The 15793-nt window shown below is 39.0% G+C and overlaps 2 protein-coding genes and 1 long non-coding RNA gene across 3 annotated transcripts; all 3 read right to left on the bottom strand.

Moving 5' to 3' along the window:
• Nucleotides 1–390: 390 nt before the first annotated feature.
• On the bottom strand, nucleotides 391–2933 carry LOC113674271 (uncharacterized). The gene has a single exon (XM_027190745.2). It carries the CDS (start codon nucleotides 2095–2097, stop codon nucleotides 631–633), a length of 1467 nt encoding a protein of 488 aa, XP_027046546.2. The 5' UTR covers nucleotides 2098–2933; the 3' UTR covers nucleotides 391–630.
• A 2204-nt stretch (nucleotides 2934–5137) lies between these two features.
• LOC149048298 (uncharacterized) lies at nucleotides 5138–6440 on the bottom strand. The gene is made up of 2 exons (XR_016184807.1): nucleotides 6261–6440; nucleotides 5138–5904 (listed from the first exon to the last, which is right to left on the bottom strand). It is a non-coding gene; the product is annotated as an uncharacterized LOC149048298 (long non-coding RNA).
• A 1676-nt stretch (nucleotides 6441–8116) lies between these two features.
• On the bottom strand, nucleotides 8117–15594 carry LOC113674217 (transmembrane prolyl 4-hydroxylase). The gene is made up of 11 exons (XM_027190690.2): nucleotides 15263–15594; nucleotides 13696–13777; nucleotides 13447–13584; nucleotides 12568–12659; nucleotides 12256–12317; nucleotides 11907–11944; nucleotides 11343–11508; nucleotides 10684–10741; nucleotides 10002–10123; nucleotides 9256–9346; nucleotides 8117–8593 (listed from the first exon to the last, which is right to left on the bottom strand). Exons 1-11 carry the CDS (start codon nucleotides 15473–15475, stop codon nucleotides 8318–8320), a joined length of 1338 nt encoding a protein of 445 aa, XP_027046491.2. The 5' UTR covers nucleotides 15476–15594; the 3' UTR covers nucleotides 8117–8317.
• Nucleotides 15595–15793: the final 199 nt, after the last annotated feature.

Genomic DNA, 15793 nt, shown 5'->3' with positions numbered 1-15793 from the left:
CGGAATATTTGTCATTTGCTAGATTAAGCTCGTAATAAAGCCATTTGCTGCTGTGCTAAGTCCTCGAACAAAAACTAGTGAAAGGCGAGTTTGTCCAGAGGTGAATGAATCAGGAAATTTCGATGTCACTCGCTAACATTAGCATCGATGTCCATAAATTGTGCGAAAGTACGTTTCTATGCCTTTCGTTCCAATATCGAGTATGAGTGATACAGTGTTTTTGTATTATTTTGTGCCGCGGGAAAGTTGCGGCAAATTTTTGCCGCCAACTTGACATAAAGCAAATTTTGCTCGCGAAATTAAAAATTTCTCGTTTGGTTTTTAATTGTCGGTCCATCACCTTTTCCCGCCGACTAAAGTAAACATTGTGGGAGATTCCTGAAAACATAATTGTAATTGCAATTTTAATGCGAAGTTATACTGGCTTATACACATTTTGACGCAATGTAGAGGTTTTTTTGTTGTTGTATCTTTGGTAGTTTTACCTCAGTCGTCTAATACTGCTGAGTTACAATTGATATAGTAAAGTACATGGTTATTTCAAAAAATATAGTTTCCTTAATATTTTGATAAATACTTGGTCTGGAAATTCCAGATAAACTGTTTATTGTAAACTGCAGTTGAATTCAATTATTTCAAAGCCATCGCATTTTCAATGAAGCGTTTGATTTCAATGTCTTTGGCCATATCTACTGGCAACAAGCCGTTGTCTGTCTCAGAAAATAAATCCGCGCCGTGTTCGATCAGTATAGAAGCCGTCACAACATTTCCTTCTCTAACAGCCTCGTGGATAGGACTGCTTCCGTTCAAAGATTGCCTGTTTACTTCGGCGCCATGTTCCAAAAGTAATTTTACTCCTTCCGTATCACCTTTCGCTGCGGCTTCGTGGAGGAGTGAAACGCCATTACTATTCAACTCGTTCACGTTTGTAACTTGGTGGCTGATCGCACTCGCAATCGTAGAACCCGCTTTCGATTCTCCGTAAAACGTATTATATCGATCACTGTGTAAGTACGTGGCAGGGGATGAATTACGCCGTGATTGAAACTGTGCATTAGTTGGAAACTCGCGGTTAGGAGGATTTCCGGGATCTGAGAAAACGTTAACAGACGACGCACGTTTACGATCTTGAGTAAAGTTCTCCACTCTTGTATCGTTGTTTTGCCTGGGTGAAGATATTACTCCTCTCTCGAAAGAGTACACATTCGCGGCAGAATTTGTCGATGTCGAACTGTACGCGGAATCGGATGAACTCGATGAGTCAGATGAGTTAGAACACAAAGATGATGTCGATTGTCGTTTGAAGACTTCCCGTCGGCGCTTTCCGCATTTAAGGCAAACCGTGTCCTTACAACCGACGTCCCAGCTCAGTCGGTTTTTGGTATGTGTATCTTGATCTTGAGAGGGTAACTCAACCCCGCTGGGCCCACTGAAGCTTGAAACATCCATTAACCTTTCCTGATCTTTATCTCGCATCTTGACATTTGCGGTCGGAACTCTAGGTTGTAAGGAACTGCGCCTTTTTTGCGATTCAGCCGACGAAATATTTTTAGGTAAAATGATTTCGCTTGTCGCTCTCTTGCGCGGCTCTTTTATCAAACTGGTTAAATCACTTTGCTGCGCCTTTTCCTCTATTAGCTCTCTTATATCGGGCCTCCTTTTCAAGAACTGCTCGACTTCTCTAGTTTTCCCTCTCCTTCGCATAGCTTCGGCGAGAATTAGAACCGATTGTAGATCTTGCGCCAGATCGATCGCCAGTTCCCCTTGGTCGTTCTCTAACTCCACTGGAGCGCCCATGGTTATGAGATATCGGATGATGGAATGATTTCGTGCTACTGAAGCAGCATGCAGAACGCTCCAACCCTCTTTATCCTGTATGTTAAGATCAGCGCCATGACTCACGAGCAGTTGCACTAATTTTAAGTTTCCCGTAAATGAACACCTTTGCAGAGCGGTAATGCCATCTTCGTCGATATCATCGACGTGAAATTGTGACTCGCTCTGTTCAAGGAGAAACTGCACCCTGAAAATGTCCTTGACACCAACCGCTTCGTGAAATAACTCGACCGGTTTCCTCTTGACTGCAAACTTCAACATGGCGGAACACTCTCCGGAGTAATACAAAACTGCGGTGTGAAATCTGTTTGTCACAAGGTGTAGAAAACACACGACTGTGTCGCGTCAAGACTTGTCGGTTATGACATCCAGCCAGCTCGTGAATACAAAGGAGATTAGCGCCTTGCGCGAAACAACAATGCACCGCGAGACGTGTACACAAACTCAGTAAAGAAACAGTTATATCAACACGTCTACTGGTTTTGTTCCAATTGATTGCTTGCAGTGACAGCTAATCGACAGTGGTATTATTCAACCTTATTGCGCTGTCTCCTGTTGAGATAATTAAATCTTATTTTGTGGTTCTCGTGGTTTCTTGGGAGGTCATCCTTGTTGACTTTCTGTGCGAGTGAAGTGCGAGTGAAGTGCGGTTCGTTTGCGGTTCGCAGCGAGGTAAACATGTATTTTTCCTGCCTCCCTGCTCTTCCCTCATCCCTAAAAATACTTGACGCGATTTCATTTGTTTCACATTGTTTGCCAAGCTATCACACTTCTTCTTTGTTCTCTTTAAGACACTCATCAAGGTTTTTAATTAATGCTTCTAATCTTTGAAAATCGATTATGACAACCATCGCGCCTGAGTAAACGGTAAATAAAAAGCTTCTAAGTCTTCGTGGCATTTTCTCTATAAAAGAAGAAGAAGAATTCAATTCCAGTTTGGCAGATGGCGTAGGAGTTATTGTCCGAACTGTTGATAGCAATTTCAACACTGATTTGACGCGTGGGTGCCTCGAAAATTGATATAGGACTTATGTAGGATTATGTTCAGGACCAGACATAGATAAACAATTTAAATAACGACATTAAAACAGCTTTTCGTTTCAGTTTTACCAGTTGTTATTCTCCGGAGAAAAAATTATATGTCAAGTCATCGACATTTATGTTTTGATGGATCGCTCGTCACTTAATATTACAGTGAAGTAGCGCGCGCAATATCGTGGTTTGGATTTTGTGGTTATAACCACGACAACTTAGCTATCAGATGTGTCGGGCGTGATATAATAAAATCAGAAATGACAAAAACAGAAATGATCATTCAACCTATTTTTAGTTCCGATGATTAGTTCGCCCGACTTCCTTGCACACGTCTGCAAGAGATCCCAGTAAACCCTTTCCCGCTAGCGGTTTGGTAGTGGAAGTAGTTGGAACCCACCGGTTTGCCAAGGATTGAAAGGAATGGGGAAGGATCATTCCTCTGCAATAATGTCAAGTCCAGAGGCGCATCGAGTATGCTCTAGTAGGAGTTGAAAAAATCGCATACCGCTCCATAGACCGGCTTCATATAAAAATTTTCTGGAAGGGACATCTGTTTATCTGTTTACAATAACAAAAGAACATGATGTGCCTGCTTCACGGGTCAGTGAATTCGAGTAAATCCACTTCGTATGTTGTAAATGCTGCATTCATTCTTCAATATTGGAAAACAGTAGCGAACAAAAACCCTCTGTTCGCTCCGGATATGAGTTCAAAACACCCCAGGAAATGATCCTGAGAGCCATCTTGATTGTGTCAGAGAGCCCATTGTGCCAATGTCACGAGACACATTCCATTGGAGAAAATTACGCTCGAAGACAAAGATGATAACTTTGAACTCTCTGACTTTTGGAATGAAAGCCTTTCTTGTTTAACTTGAACTTGAAGCACGATCGTGCACGTGCGAAGATTGTGTTATGTAACCGTCATGATGCAAGAATTTGAACAATCGCTTGGTCATTATTTGTATGTCGCGGAAAATCCATTCAAATCGGATGTTATCTTTGCGATTTCTCGTTACGTTTTGGCCTGTTCCTTCCGTTTGAAGACTATGGGGTATTTTGCCTAGAAATTAAAATTAAGTCGAAATATCGAGGTTTCCTCTTAAACGTCTCCTGTGAAGATTTTCAGCTCGATATGGAGTTGTTTATTTACCTTGCCTTAACGAGAAGGATATCATTTTCGTAGTAACTTGAAGAAGTAAATCTAGAAGACAAAGACATTCCCTTTAACAATCTGAAGTTATCAACATATGACTTCTCTCCACAAGTTTAACACATCCATGAACTACCTTATAAGAATTAGACAATCTCTAATTTAAAAGATAAAAGTATTGTAGCTGGAATAGAGAATAACACTTCAAGATTTAACGAGTTCAAGAGTTAAACTTTTAAGTTGAGACCTTTTTGTTTCATGATCCAATATTTTGCGGTTTGGTTCCTGTGAAAGCAGTTCGCAAGCCACTAAAAATAGCGCTCAATTTGACCATCCGCAATACTATGAATAAACTACTTAAAGTTGTAGTTTCTCTTTAAAATCTCTCATGAAAGTTCTGTTGCCAGTCTTATTTTGTAATAATGATCTCCTCATGTTTGCGAGGAGTCAATCATGCTTTCCAAAGGAATACAACTGGGCAACCAAATCACATTCCTAAAGCATTAGAGAACACTGAGGGATTAACACGAAGGATAAAGTTTTGTCTCCTCGCACACGAGTCCTTGTATTAAGAGTGTTATGTAAGACAAGAACGTGCGTTGTTAGCCTAACTTCTTTATGTAAATTATTATCTTTGAACTGTCAGGCTTGCATTTGCGAATAACTCACGTGCGGTATTCTTTTTTTTTGTTTTGTTTAATATATCTTTACGGGAAGGAAGCCGTGTTTGTAAAGCAAAGGGGAGAAAGCTGTGGAAATTGAAAATCCCTTAAGCTTTAATAACCACAAATTGGCAGAGAAAGTTACTGGAAATCAGGAAGATGTAATCAAGAAAAACATTCAGACTCATCATATAAACTTTTATGGCCAGACTGTTGCGTAAGACAACATGCATGAACTTTGAGACAGAAGCGTGAGTGCGGAGCGTTCTTCTGGAAGAAATAATGTTAACTGTCGTCTTGGATTAAGATAAATTGCCTAAAGCTGTCTGAATTTTCTAGGCTGATAACTTTTAGTGTTTAAGGGTTATTCATTCGAGAGAAGGGTTGCTTTCTAGTTTGTTCTGTTTTCTTCAGGAGTAGTCGGGCGTAAAGATGAAAATTGAGATAAAGCATTTTGTAGGAATTCGAGACCTTTTATCTTTTTTTTAAGAAAAAAAAAACACTCCTTTTGAATTCAGCTAAGTTAATTAAAGGACTTGAAACAGCCATCAATATTATGCAGCAATTGTCTGTTTAAAATAAGACGTGCAAAGTCCGAACAAAATTCGCCGGGTACTTTGACAATCTACTAGCAGTGTTAATCTCATGAAGGTGGCCCGAGACAGAATCCTGGTGCTAAATACTCGGTTTAGTGATCCTCTTAGCTGAGTTATTTAAGGCGTCTTAGAAAGACTTACAAGTCATTAATCCTTGTCACGTCGAAATTTTGTCAGTGTCTACTGACCATGCATTCATCGGGTTAGTGTCACGCGAAAACCAGAGAACTGAAAACTAGCTTCTGATGAAATGTTTCGGCCCAGGCTTCAGTAATAACTTAATTCACTTCAACAATTACATCAAGCAATGACCCCTACTTGTTTTATCATAAGGCCACTAGGAGCTATGAAGGTGTGCCATGGCGCAAAACTAGTATGAGAGCGATAAAGAAGCTGTGTTTCACAATCCGGTTCTCATGCACGTAACGTTTGGGCTAGATTTCCTGTCGCTGTTTGGAAAATGATCCCTCACTCCTCTCCCACCGAAGTGACTTCTCAGGAAGTATAAACACTGGATCCGATTAAACGGCGGTAATCGGACTTGAACAATCCACAACTGAGTAATTTTGTTGGTGGGAGTTATCTCTTCAGTAGAACCTTCTTTTACCCCTATTTGGACACATCTGCAATAAATCAAAATACCATTTTAAGTTTATCTTTTGTGAACATAATATGCGTCGAATGCTCGATTATTCTGAATTTTATCAACCCCTCTAACCTCCTCTGTTCGGTAAATCTTTTTTTCCTCCTTTTTTAATACTCTTGTTTCTGTTTAACCGAACCGATAACTATTTTTTTATTTCCTTCACGATGTAATTTTGCGCAGGTCATTACAAAAACGCGACTTAGAATATTACGAAGTAGTCGTCCTTTAATGAGAGTCTCAATGGCTGTGATGGCTTTTACGGCTAACAGTTAAGATTTTGGACATTTTGGATGGTTGATTTCTTTCTGTTGCTATTAAAAGAAAAGTTTTTACCGTTAAATTTTTTTACGACCAACGGTTAATATTCGTCAATTTTTCTGCCGTTTAAGACCAACCGTTAACACCACAGAGACCTTCGAATGGATGAACGCTCTCCGCGGTTTTAAGTGCTTCTGGAATTTCGGAATTTTCCATGTAAACTGTCATAATCAGTCGCCATTTGACAAATCACAGTGGAACAGGCCCACACGTGTTTGAATTCCGGCCTGAGAGATGGAAATATATCGTTATAAATATAAATATAACGTGTCCAGACTTATCAGTCACTCTGAATACTGAGTGGACAACCCGAAAAGGAAACGGGATATTTCTTCGTAATCGCTGTAAAGAGCAGATTCATTGTGTCCTCTCGTCAGATTAGGAACCTCGATTTATCATAAACCATTTATCATAGCGTACTGGGCCGGTCCCAAAAGTACAAGTACATGGATAAAAAATTGATGTTCAATGTTATTATATATTTAGTTTCAAAGGACCTAGATTTTCATAAGCAAGCTGCTTTCAGCAAATTAGTTGAAAGAAGAGAGCTTTGAATCTAAACAGAACACAGACCAAAAGGCGCATTGGTGTCTTCCTTACATATAAGTCATATAAGCAGTTTGTTTATTTTAGAAGAAAGTGCTATAGTAGTCCTTTTGACGCTGCCCCAAGTACCAAATATTCACTCTGAGATTACCGTGAAATAGGTGCAATCCGAGGACGATAAGAAAATAAAGGGAAAGCTGCAGAAAAAAAAAACAACTCCTACTTTAACATCGTTATTGCATTCATACCAAAGCATAGACAGAAGGCATCTTTAATAACGAAGAAAAGTCCTGAGAATCTTTAACAAAACTAGCTGCTCCCATTTTTTTCTCGCCCTTTGAAAAAAATTTTTTTAATGTAAAAACAGAACAATCAGTATGAATAGCACTACAAAAAATCTTGCAAGAGATTTTTCGACAACACTTTAACCCTTTCCTAGAGGACTTAAGGAAGAGAGGCCATGGGAAATAGTTTGTTAAACTAAGGCTTTCCTTCCCTGACTTTCCATTACGATCACTGCCGACTGATGCGAGTTTAGAAGTAAAATTTAAAAATTTTGAATTCTACTTGATGTATTAACTGAATGCTCGTATCAACGACTCATCAACGTGTTTTAGAATAAGGGAGACAGAGGATAAATGAATGAAGGGGGTAAGTTTCTAAAGGAACTGCGGTGCTGCGTCGGTGGGAGAGTATAGCAGGTTATTAGTGTTAACAACTGAGTTGAAAACATAAATTGGCCACCGTAACGGGTAAAAATGCTGACCTTTCGAGCGGTAGCCCTTCGTCAGAGCGATTGGAGGAATTGTGGGTTATGTGTGGGTTTATATGCAGAATGTGGAGCTACGCTATTGGTGGGAATATGGTGACGAGAAAACAGGAATAAATTAGTTGAATGAAAAACGCTCGTTGATTCCGTGGGGATTAAGGGTGCCGATTTGGAAGATTTTTGTTCTAGTGTCTTGCGGCTTTCCGAGCTGCCTAGATGTAGGGAAAGGCCGCAAACTGCCATATGCTGTTTTGAATGATAAGGGAGATTAAAGTGTCTAGCGACTGGTTTGGATGCGTCCTTGTCATTTCTTTCCGCGTCGCGACACGGACACCAAATTTATTTCATACAGTTTTCCCTGACGAATTTATCCCCTTCCCTGACTCCCGATGATCGCAAAAATAATTGAGAAAAAGGAAATACGAGTTATTAAACAGGGAGTGAGACCTGTCGCAGAAAAACCGTTTTCGAATAAAAGGAAACATTCTGATAAAAATGAAAAGAAGACTTTCCATTAATAGTTGTAAAGATTTCAAAAGACATTCTGCTAGACATATGTCTTTCACAAACTTCTATTCTTCACTTTTTCATCCAAAGATGCATTTGTCAATTGAAGGAAAAGTTGCTTTTTTAAGAACCGCTTAGAATTCGTCAGTTTTGCTGGTCAAGCGAGATTTCAAAGGAGATATCCTATTAAGCTATTTCAGACCCTTAGTGAAAGACAGCCAGACTATTACATGCCCAGGTCAGTCTAATCCTAAAATTCTGCATCATAGATACTCCTTATGTGTTTTGAGTTCTTGTTCGGCGCTGTTAACCAGTTGTTAGCGATCCATTTCTCTCCTTTGATGACGTCACACCCGCCATGCAGTGAATAACGATCCACAGGTCCTAACATACCGCTCTCCGGGTCAATAAAATTGTTGTACCACATGATGGCGGTACCTTTCTTGGGAGGGATAACAAGATTGGCCATGTGACAGTTGACACTTAAGTTGAATTCGTCCGTGGTAGCGTTGTCACTCTCCAGGTCCTGCGTGTTATATTAAGGAGTGTCCAATAAATAATTTTCCTTTATTTGTATAAAAATTGCTATACATATATATAGGTACAACTAGGAAAAAATGTCTGATTTAGCGATTAAGTTTCAGAATTAATGTTATGAGAAGTGAATCACAGACTGAAAAGACAATTTGGATGGCATCTTGAGAGTGAAAGATGTATGTAGCTGTGATAATCACACATGGGCACATGAAACTATATGCACTTGAATGTGCAATGATGGATCAATACATTTCAATTAAGTAACCAAGATAAACTATTATCCAGTTAATTTCACCCCCAAGGGTCCTGCCACTAACGGATTAGAGAGATACGAATAGAACAGAACTTAGGGAAAAATAATGAAATAATTCTCGCAGGTAAACTGGAACGTAATAAGTTGCAAATAAGAACGAGCATGAAATATTTCGCCACGCCCTCAACACGTGGCTTCGTTCCTCGGTTGGTAGTATAGCGCTCAACTAGAAAACTGGAAGGCGCAAGCGCGGACCTTCGCCGAATCCTGAATTTTTTCAAGCCTATATTTTGCAATTTTCTCAGTTGAAGTTCACCTGTGAGTATTATTTTTCATCATTTGACAAGTTAAAATGTCATACCTTTCTATAGAGGTGATCAAAAATTAAAGACACCCACCTGTGGTGTTACTGTGGAATTGTCTGCTAGCAGGAAAGCTGTTTCCCCTCCTTCCTCCACATCATTAAGGTAATAGAGAATGGTGATGAATCTGTGTGACAAAATATAAGAAATACTGAAGACGAGGGCCATGGTTGCAAGGTCTCTTATTAGTTACCTGGGGGGTAGGACTCCGGTTAGTGGGGTCCGTGTTCGAGCCCTGACTTGGTCAGGCGGTTTGTTGTGCTTTCAAGTAAGATAAGATAATTGCAAAGTACCTGTTTCCACCCTACACTATAACTAGGCATCGAAAACTGTCAGGAAACCTAAGCATATGTTACAATTGGCGACAACCCTACGATGAACTATCGTCCGCTTCAGGGGCAATAGCAGTACTCATAGTCGCTTCATGCTATACTGAAACTGGTATAAGCTCTGGTTGGATTGATGATCCTCTTGGCGTATAAGTCAGTTTAACTCAGATTTGCTTAAGCGTTTGCATTTCAGGCGTTTGAGATGATCTGCATTGCATTTACTGTCCTTTTGTCAGGAATAATTTTTACGGTTTTCCCCGAGTATTGAATGAAATAGTATCAAAACTCGATTAAATTATCATTGCTTGTTGGCAATTTTGTTGTTTGTTTTTTAGGTGTTATTGTTGTTGTTGTGGTTGTTATTGTTTAGGTTTTCGTTTTTAGTCTGGGTATGAGTTGGTTAGCCCAACTCAGCCGCGCATGCATTGCTTGCTGATCGACATTTAGCAATACCTGCATATTCGGCAATCGTGATATCCAAAGTGATTCTGATGACAGCAAGGAATTGAAAAGTCTTGAGAAGGGTTGGAATCCAGGTGACCATGATAATGACCAAACGGATCGTACTGAACAACCTGCAGGACACGTGAAGAGACGTATTTCTACTATGCTCTGTCGTTAAGATAATCATGCAAAATAATCAACCAAAGCAGTCAGTACAATGTTACAAGATATTAGTAACCTTGACCGAGTTACGATTAAAAACTTGATTGATTGAGAGAGAATGGCACGCAAGTTTTCTAGAACAGGACAGTGAAGCAAAACAATGCACCCCTTTTCCTTTTTGTTTCCTTTTTCTTTCAATCGTCAGTTATTAGGAAGTATCTCAAAAATTAAACCGTGCACAGTTAGAGGTGTAGTGAATAAAGGGGGTAAGTTTCTAAATAAACTATGGTGACAATAGGCCATTTCCGAATTACCTTTGGCCTCTTTTTCAAAACGAGGCTTGGTGCTCAATCATTCGTATGAAAATGAGATTAATTTGCATGTGAATGAAAACTCATAAGTATATGAAAGGATTGTATTGTATTGTGATTGTATTGAAGAACAGGTTGACTTTTGACTCAGCTTCGTATGATGAAGTGCAAATATCTGCTACGTCATCTGAATAACTCTCGAGTAAATGTTTTGATACCTGCATCCACTCGCCTGCTTGAATCACTTTTCGAGGCAACTGAGTTAACTTCTGAATTCTGTAGAAAAAGCGATGATCATGAATAGATAATATTCCAATAACATTTTTATTTATCATCAGACGATAGTTTAAATTCATTTTAATAAGAATCAGTTTATTCCCAAATATCAAGAGTCTCTGTCAGCCTCTGTAGAGCAGATTGATAACAGATGGTAGTTAAGAGTGACTATCTGGTCCATATGGGAACACTCGCAATGAAAGGCAAACGCTATCATTTTTGATATTCTTAATATAAACGTCTTTAAGCTCAATAACGGGCTTTAGGGTATCTCCTTAGCTCCATACACGAGCTCCTATGCATTTGTATACTTAAAGACTTTAGCGCTAATAAAATGTATATCAGTACAATTGTAAAAACAATGATATGTATAAAAAAAAAGCAAAATGGGAAAACCATGTTTTACGTCGCATGCACGGGGAAATAGGAGCATAACTCTCAAATTAAATGTGCTCAGCTGAGTAATCTTGATGCGAATGGGCCTTTTTATCAGGATTAAAAAGCCAATTAAAACAAATCAAACCAATTCCTTGGTAATTTTGATACTTGATCGAGAAATGCTCTTCTGTGATCGTGATCGCTTCCTGTCTACTAATCTCACCTTGCGAGCAGGCGCCTGAGGATTGGATCGGCGTTCCTGTCTTGTCGTAGCCAGGCCTGCTGGCTGTATCGAGGTCTATGGCGAGGACTTTTTTCTTTCAAGAAATCCATGTACCATAAGAGTTTCTTTATGTTCGTTTTTGCAAACGCTGCACGACTCATTTTACCTTGATTGATTGTGACAAGAAAACAACGAACTTTAAGAGTCGATTTTTGAAGGTAAATACAACAGGTGTGGTGCAGTTATGATATATAGCTACAACACTCGGCACATTCACTTCCCGCCCTAGTTGCTTCCTGTCTCAGTCGCCAGGCCCAGCAAATAATTGCGCAACAGTAATTGTTAACTTGCACTGGATAAAATAAGTGCAAGGGTCAGAAATATCCCCAGACCTCCATTAACGTTTTAAGGGAAGGTAGATGATGAGTCATTGTTAGATTTGACCAGTGATTGATGTTCATATTCCGTCTGTAAGGTTATCATGTTCATATTTTCAAGCTTATCAAAAGCTTTTCGCACGCATTCGATATTACATTAGCAACCTGGTTAAAGGATATTTCTTACCATCTTTTAGACTCTCTGACAATCCTATGCGTTTAAACCTACAACCAAAGAAAATGAGGTAAGTCTTTCTTTCATCTATAGAACCTGAGGAGATAAGGTAGTTCTTTGGATTTATAGTACAGGTGAGGATAATGGAGTGAGTTATGGCGGTTTTCACGACAAAATTTTAGATTTTAATTATAATAAATTATTACTTTTCTTCTTTTGGGATTCAGCAAGGTACCTATCAGTCAACACGCCTTAAAGCAAATATAGCATAGAAGAGTAAATTTCAACAAACAAACAAAGGATATATCACAAAGTAAACATTCTGAGGAAAATTCAACTCGGTCGTCGGCAAGGTACTTACATTGTTGGAACTTCATCCTCTCTCATGAACAGAAGTTTTCGTTTTTGGGCGAAATGCCTCACCTGTGGCATGAAAGGACAACCAAGCATCAAAAATAAATAACAACATCAAAAAGAAAGATGGACTTCAAGGAAAAGCCTTTAAGAGATTAACATCAATACGTTTCAATGGATAATGTATTACTTTCCGTTATTTCATCTTGTTATTGTCCAATATTGTGTTATGTTATACTAAATCTTGTTGATGTGTTGTCGTAATACGTCTAGGTTTTTCATTCTGCACTGTGTGTTTCACTTTTTACTTCGCACATACCTCATTTGCGTCGATGAATCCATCATTATTGACATCCCATAAATTGAATGCTTTGGCAAATCGTTCATCATGATCAAGTGTCCAGTTTGCATCTGTTGAAAAGTTCGCGTGTAGCTTCTAAATACAGTGTACAATTAATTTCCTTAAACTTCATTAAAATGTTGTTTGATTAAATTTTTGTCTTGGCCTGTTCTAAAACCACAACAATGCAAATCATACTATTTGGGACATTTAGCAAGTTTCCAAGTCTAGCCAAGACACCCACGAGTCAAACTTCTAAGTCGTTCACGACTCAAACTTTTAAATAACTGGTGAGTCAGTCCTCTAAGTCGTTCATCGGTCAAACTTTTAAATCATTCATGCGTCAATCCTCTAAGTCGTTCATGAGTCAAACTCCTAAGTCTTTCACAAGTCAAACTTCTTAGGCGTCCACGAGTCAAGCTTCTACGTCGTTCACGAGTCAATCCTCAAAGTCCTTCACGAGTCAAACTTCTAAGTCACTCACAAGTCAAACCTCTAAGTCGATCACGAGTCAAACTTTTAAGTCGTTCAAAAGTCAAACTTCTTAGTCATTCACAAGTCAAGCTTCTAAGTCATTCACGAGTCAATCCTCAAAGTCCTTCACAGGTCAAAATTCTAAGTTTTTCACGAGTCAAGCATCTAAGTCGTTCACGAGTCAATCCTCAAAGGCGTTCACGAGTCAAACTTCTAAGTTGTTCACGAGTCAAGCTTCTTGGTCGTTCACGAGTCAAGCTACTAAGTTGTTTACGAGTTACGAGACTTTATAACTAGTTTATTTGTTTTTGCCTTCTCAACTATTTACTTCTTTAATCCGCTCATGGAAAACTTGGTTATCAATAGAAAAAAAGGCAGTTTTACCGGCTTCTCTCATATCTTCATCTAAGTCTCCCTCGTAAGCAGCAACATCAAAGCCAGCTATACTCATGACAAGACCGCTTTCCTTTGCCAGTGAAATGATATGCTCACATTCTTCATCCGACAAGAAACGGGGAATCTCTGTTAAAGAATTAAAATCATAACATAATCCTTTTTCTCTTTTTTTTTGTAAGGGTGAAAAATGATCCTGGGAATGAACTTTTGATAGGAACAACTTGAGGCAGAACTCACCAAAAAGCAAGGGCTTCATGGCTCTTGTGATCATTTTGTATTTGATCCCTTCCGTTAATTCCACCCATCTCTCATGACCTGTCTAAAAAAAAGAAATACGAACTGACCTGTAAGTTGCCAGGTGCAATGAGCAGGATTTCGATAACTTTTTCCTCAAGGGGCTACCGATTGTGTTTTTGGCAGTAATGTCGCAATCTGCTCGGCCAATTTGCCTTTGTCGATAAGAATACAGACAATGCTGCTCGCGTCAACGTTTCATGCAGTGGTCACGCACTGAAAGAATTGCTTTATGTTACGTCCATAATTTGGTAGAAGGCAAACTGACAGTGTTTTAGCTTGGTCTGTGATCTTATCGACCACGATATTCGTCGCCACAATGTTCAAAATATATTGTGGACTCATGAGGTGCAGGCGAGTGGGTCGACAACATTTTGACCACTGTGATGCGATTATCGTTGTTGGTAAGAGTATAGACCACGCTTAACTACTATCAATTTGTTAAATAAGCGGCTTTGCCCTGAGGCGAAATCATACACGAGAGTCTGTTCATAAGTGGTGTCGGTGAGGTCTTAAACGCGGTGTTAGATGGTCGGTATCTAACTTTTATTGAAAACCCTTACAATAGGATTATAAAATTTGGCTGCTAAATGTGACGAGCGTAGGAGATGGAAGGAAGAGTAAAAAGTGTCAGTTTGACATTCAAATAATGAAAAGCTGAAACGACCAGGACTGGTACCTGAGTATCACAACGAGAAGTAAGGTGTAATGAATTAGCATAAAAAATACAAATTGCGCAACAGCACGACCCAAAAGTCATGTATAGCAGTTGTCTTCTGTGTATGTGCGCTAAAAATTCAGATAAAGTCAAATTTGTGCTCCAATTTTCTATATGAAATTGTCTCTTGAAGAAATGATCCGCACATCCTTTACATATGGCTTGGATAAAATAAATAAATTGAAAATATTCATCGCTTCTAAATATAGCGGCCATTTGTGGAATATCTTTAATTATCAAAACGCACTAACTTAATAATCTTCAAGTATGATGAGTAGAGTTGAATCTCTAGTCCGATATAAACCCGATGAAAACGACATCTTGAAGACGAAGGCTCAACAGACGGTTTTTGTATCTCATCAGTGATTGTACTTTGAAATATATGGATTCAGACTCTAGGAAAACAACCTCCTCGTAAAGAAACAATTTTTTATTCCTTTAGAAATTTAAGTTTTTTTTTACTTTATTTGACACAGCCTTCAATTATAGCTCAGCTTTATTTTGGTCACTAGCTGGAATGAGCGGATTTTGACGACCTATCAAAGAGCAAGACTACTTATCTGTTGCAAGGTGTGTCAATGTTTAAACACTGAGACATGCAATATTATATTTCACATACTTTTATCAATTGTTTACGAATCTAGTTATAAACATAAGTCCCACTGCGGGAATTTGCTGCGTTGGCGATTGTCAGTTGAATTCAGCTATGCTGTTCATCCTTTGAATGCGCTATGGAAACTTTATAACGTAAATATTAAAAACTTCAAGACAACATTTAATAAGAGTCAGTACCTTCACTCCGTCCAAACGCAACAATTCAATTTCGTCTGCACGTTCCTCGTGGCAAGATTCTGTGGGATCCGTACACAAGTGAAGAAATTGTTCTTCAGCGAAGCACGGTTCTGTGAACTTGATCTTTCTACGTTTTGAATCTTTTGACCCACTCCCACAGAAGAAGAACCAGTATAGAACGAAAAGGAGACCTTGAACCTTCATAACTACCATCCAAAGGATTCAAAGTTATGTTTTTTCTTCAATTTACCTACATGGCTTAGGATAAAGAGTTAAATTATTAATTTTGTCGATTTAAGACAAGGAGAAAAGTTTTGTCTACCATGCAACATGTGGTTGTATTGTTGGTGATAACCGCTGGACGATGGGTCAACATCCCTTCTCGGGCAATCCTCGGGCATTTTACTGTCGTCCTTGGGTGGGGGTGGGAAATTTTAACCTAACCTGACTTTGATGGGGATTTGAACCGAAAGTCTCGAGTCTCTCCAGATAAATTTCAAGTGTTTTAAGATATGGAGATGTTTAAGATGA

Source organism: Pocillopora damicornis, chromosome 3 (assembly GCF_964200805.1).
Source record: "Pocillopora damicornis chromosome 3, jaPocDami1.2, whole genome shotgun sequence".
NCBI lineage: Eukaryota > Metazoa > Cnidaria > Anthozoa > Scleractinia > Pocilloporidae > Pocillopora > Pocillopora damicornis.
This window is presented reverse-complemented; position numbering and strand designations above follow the sequence as displayed.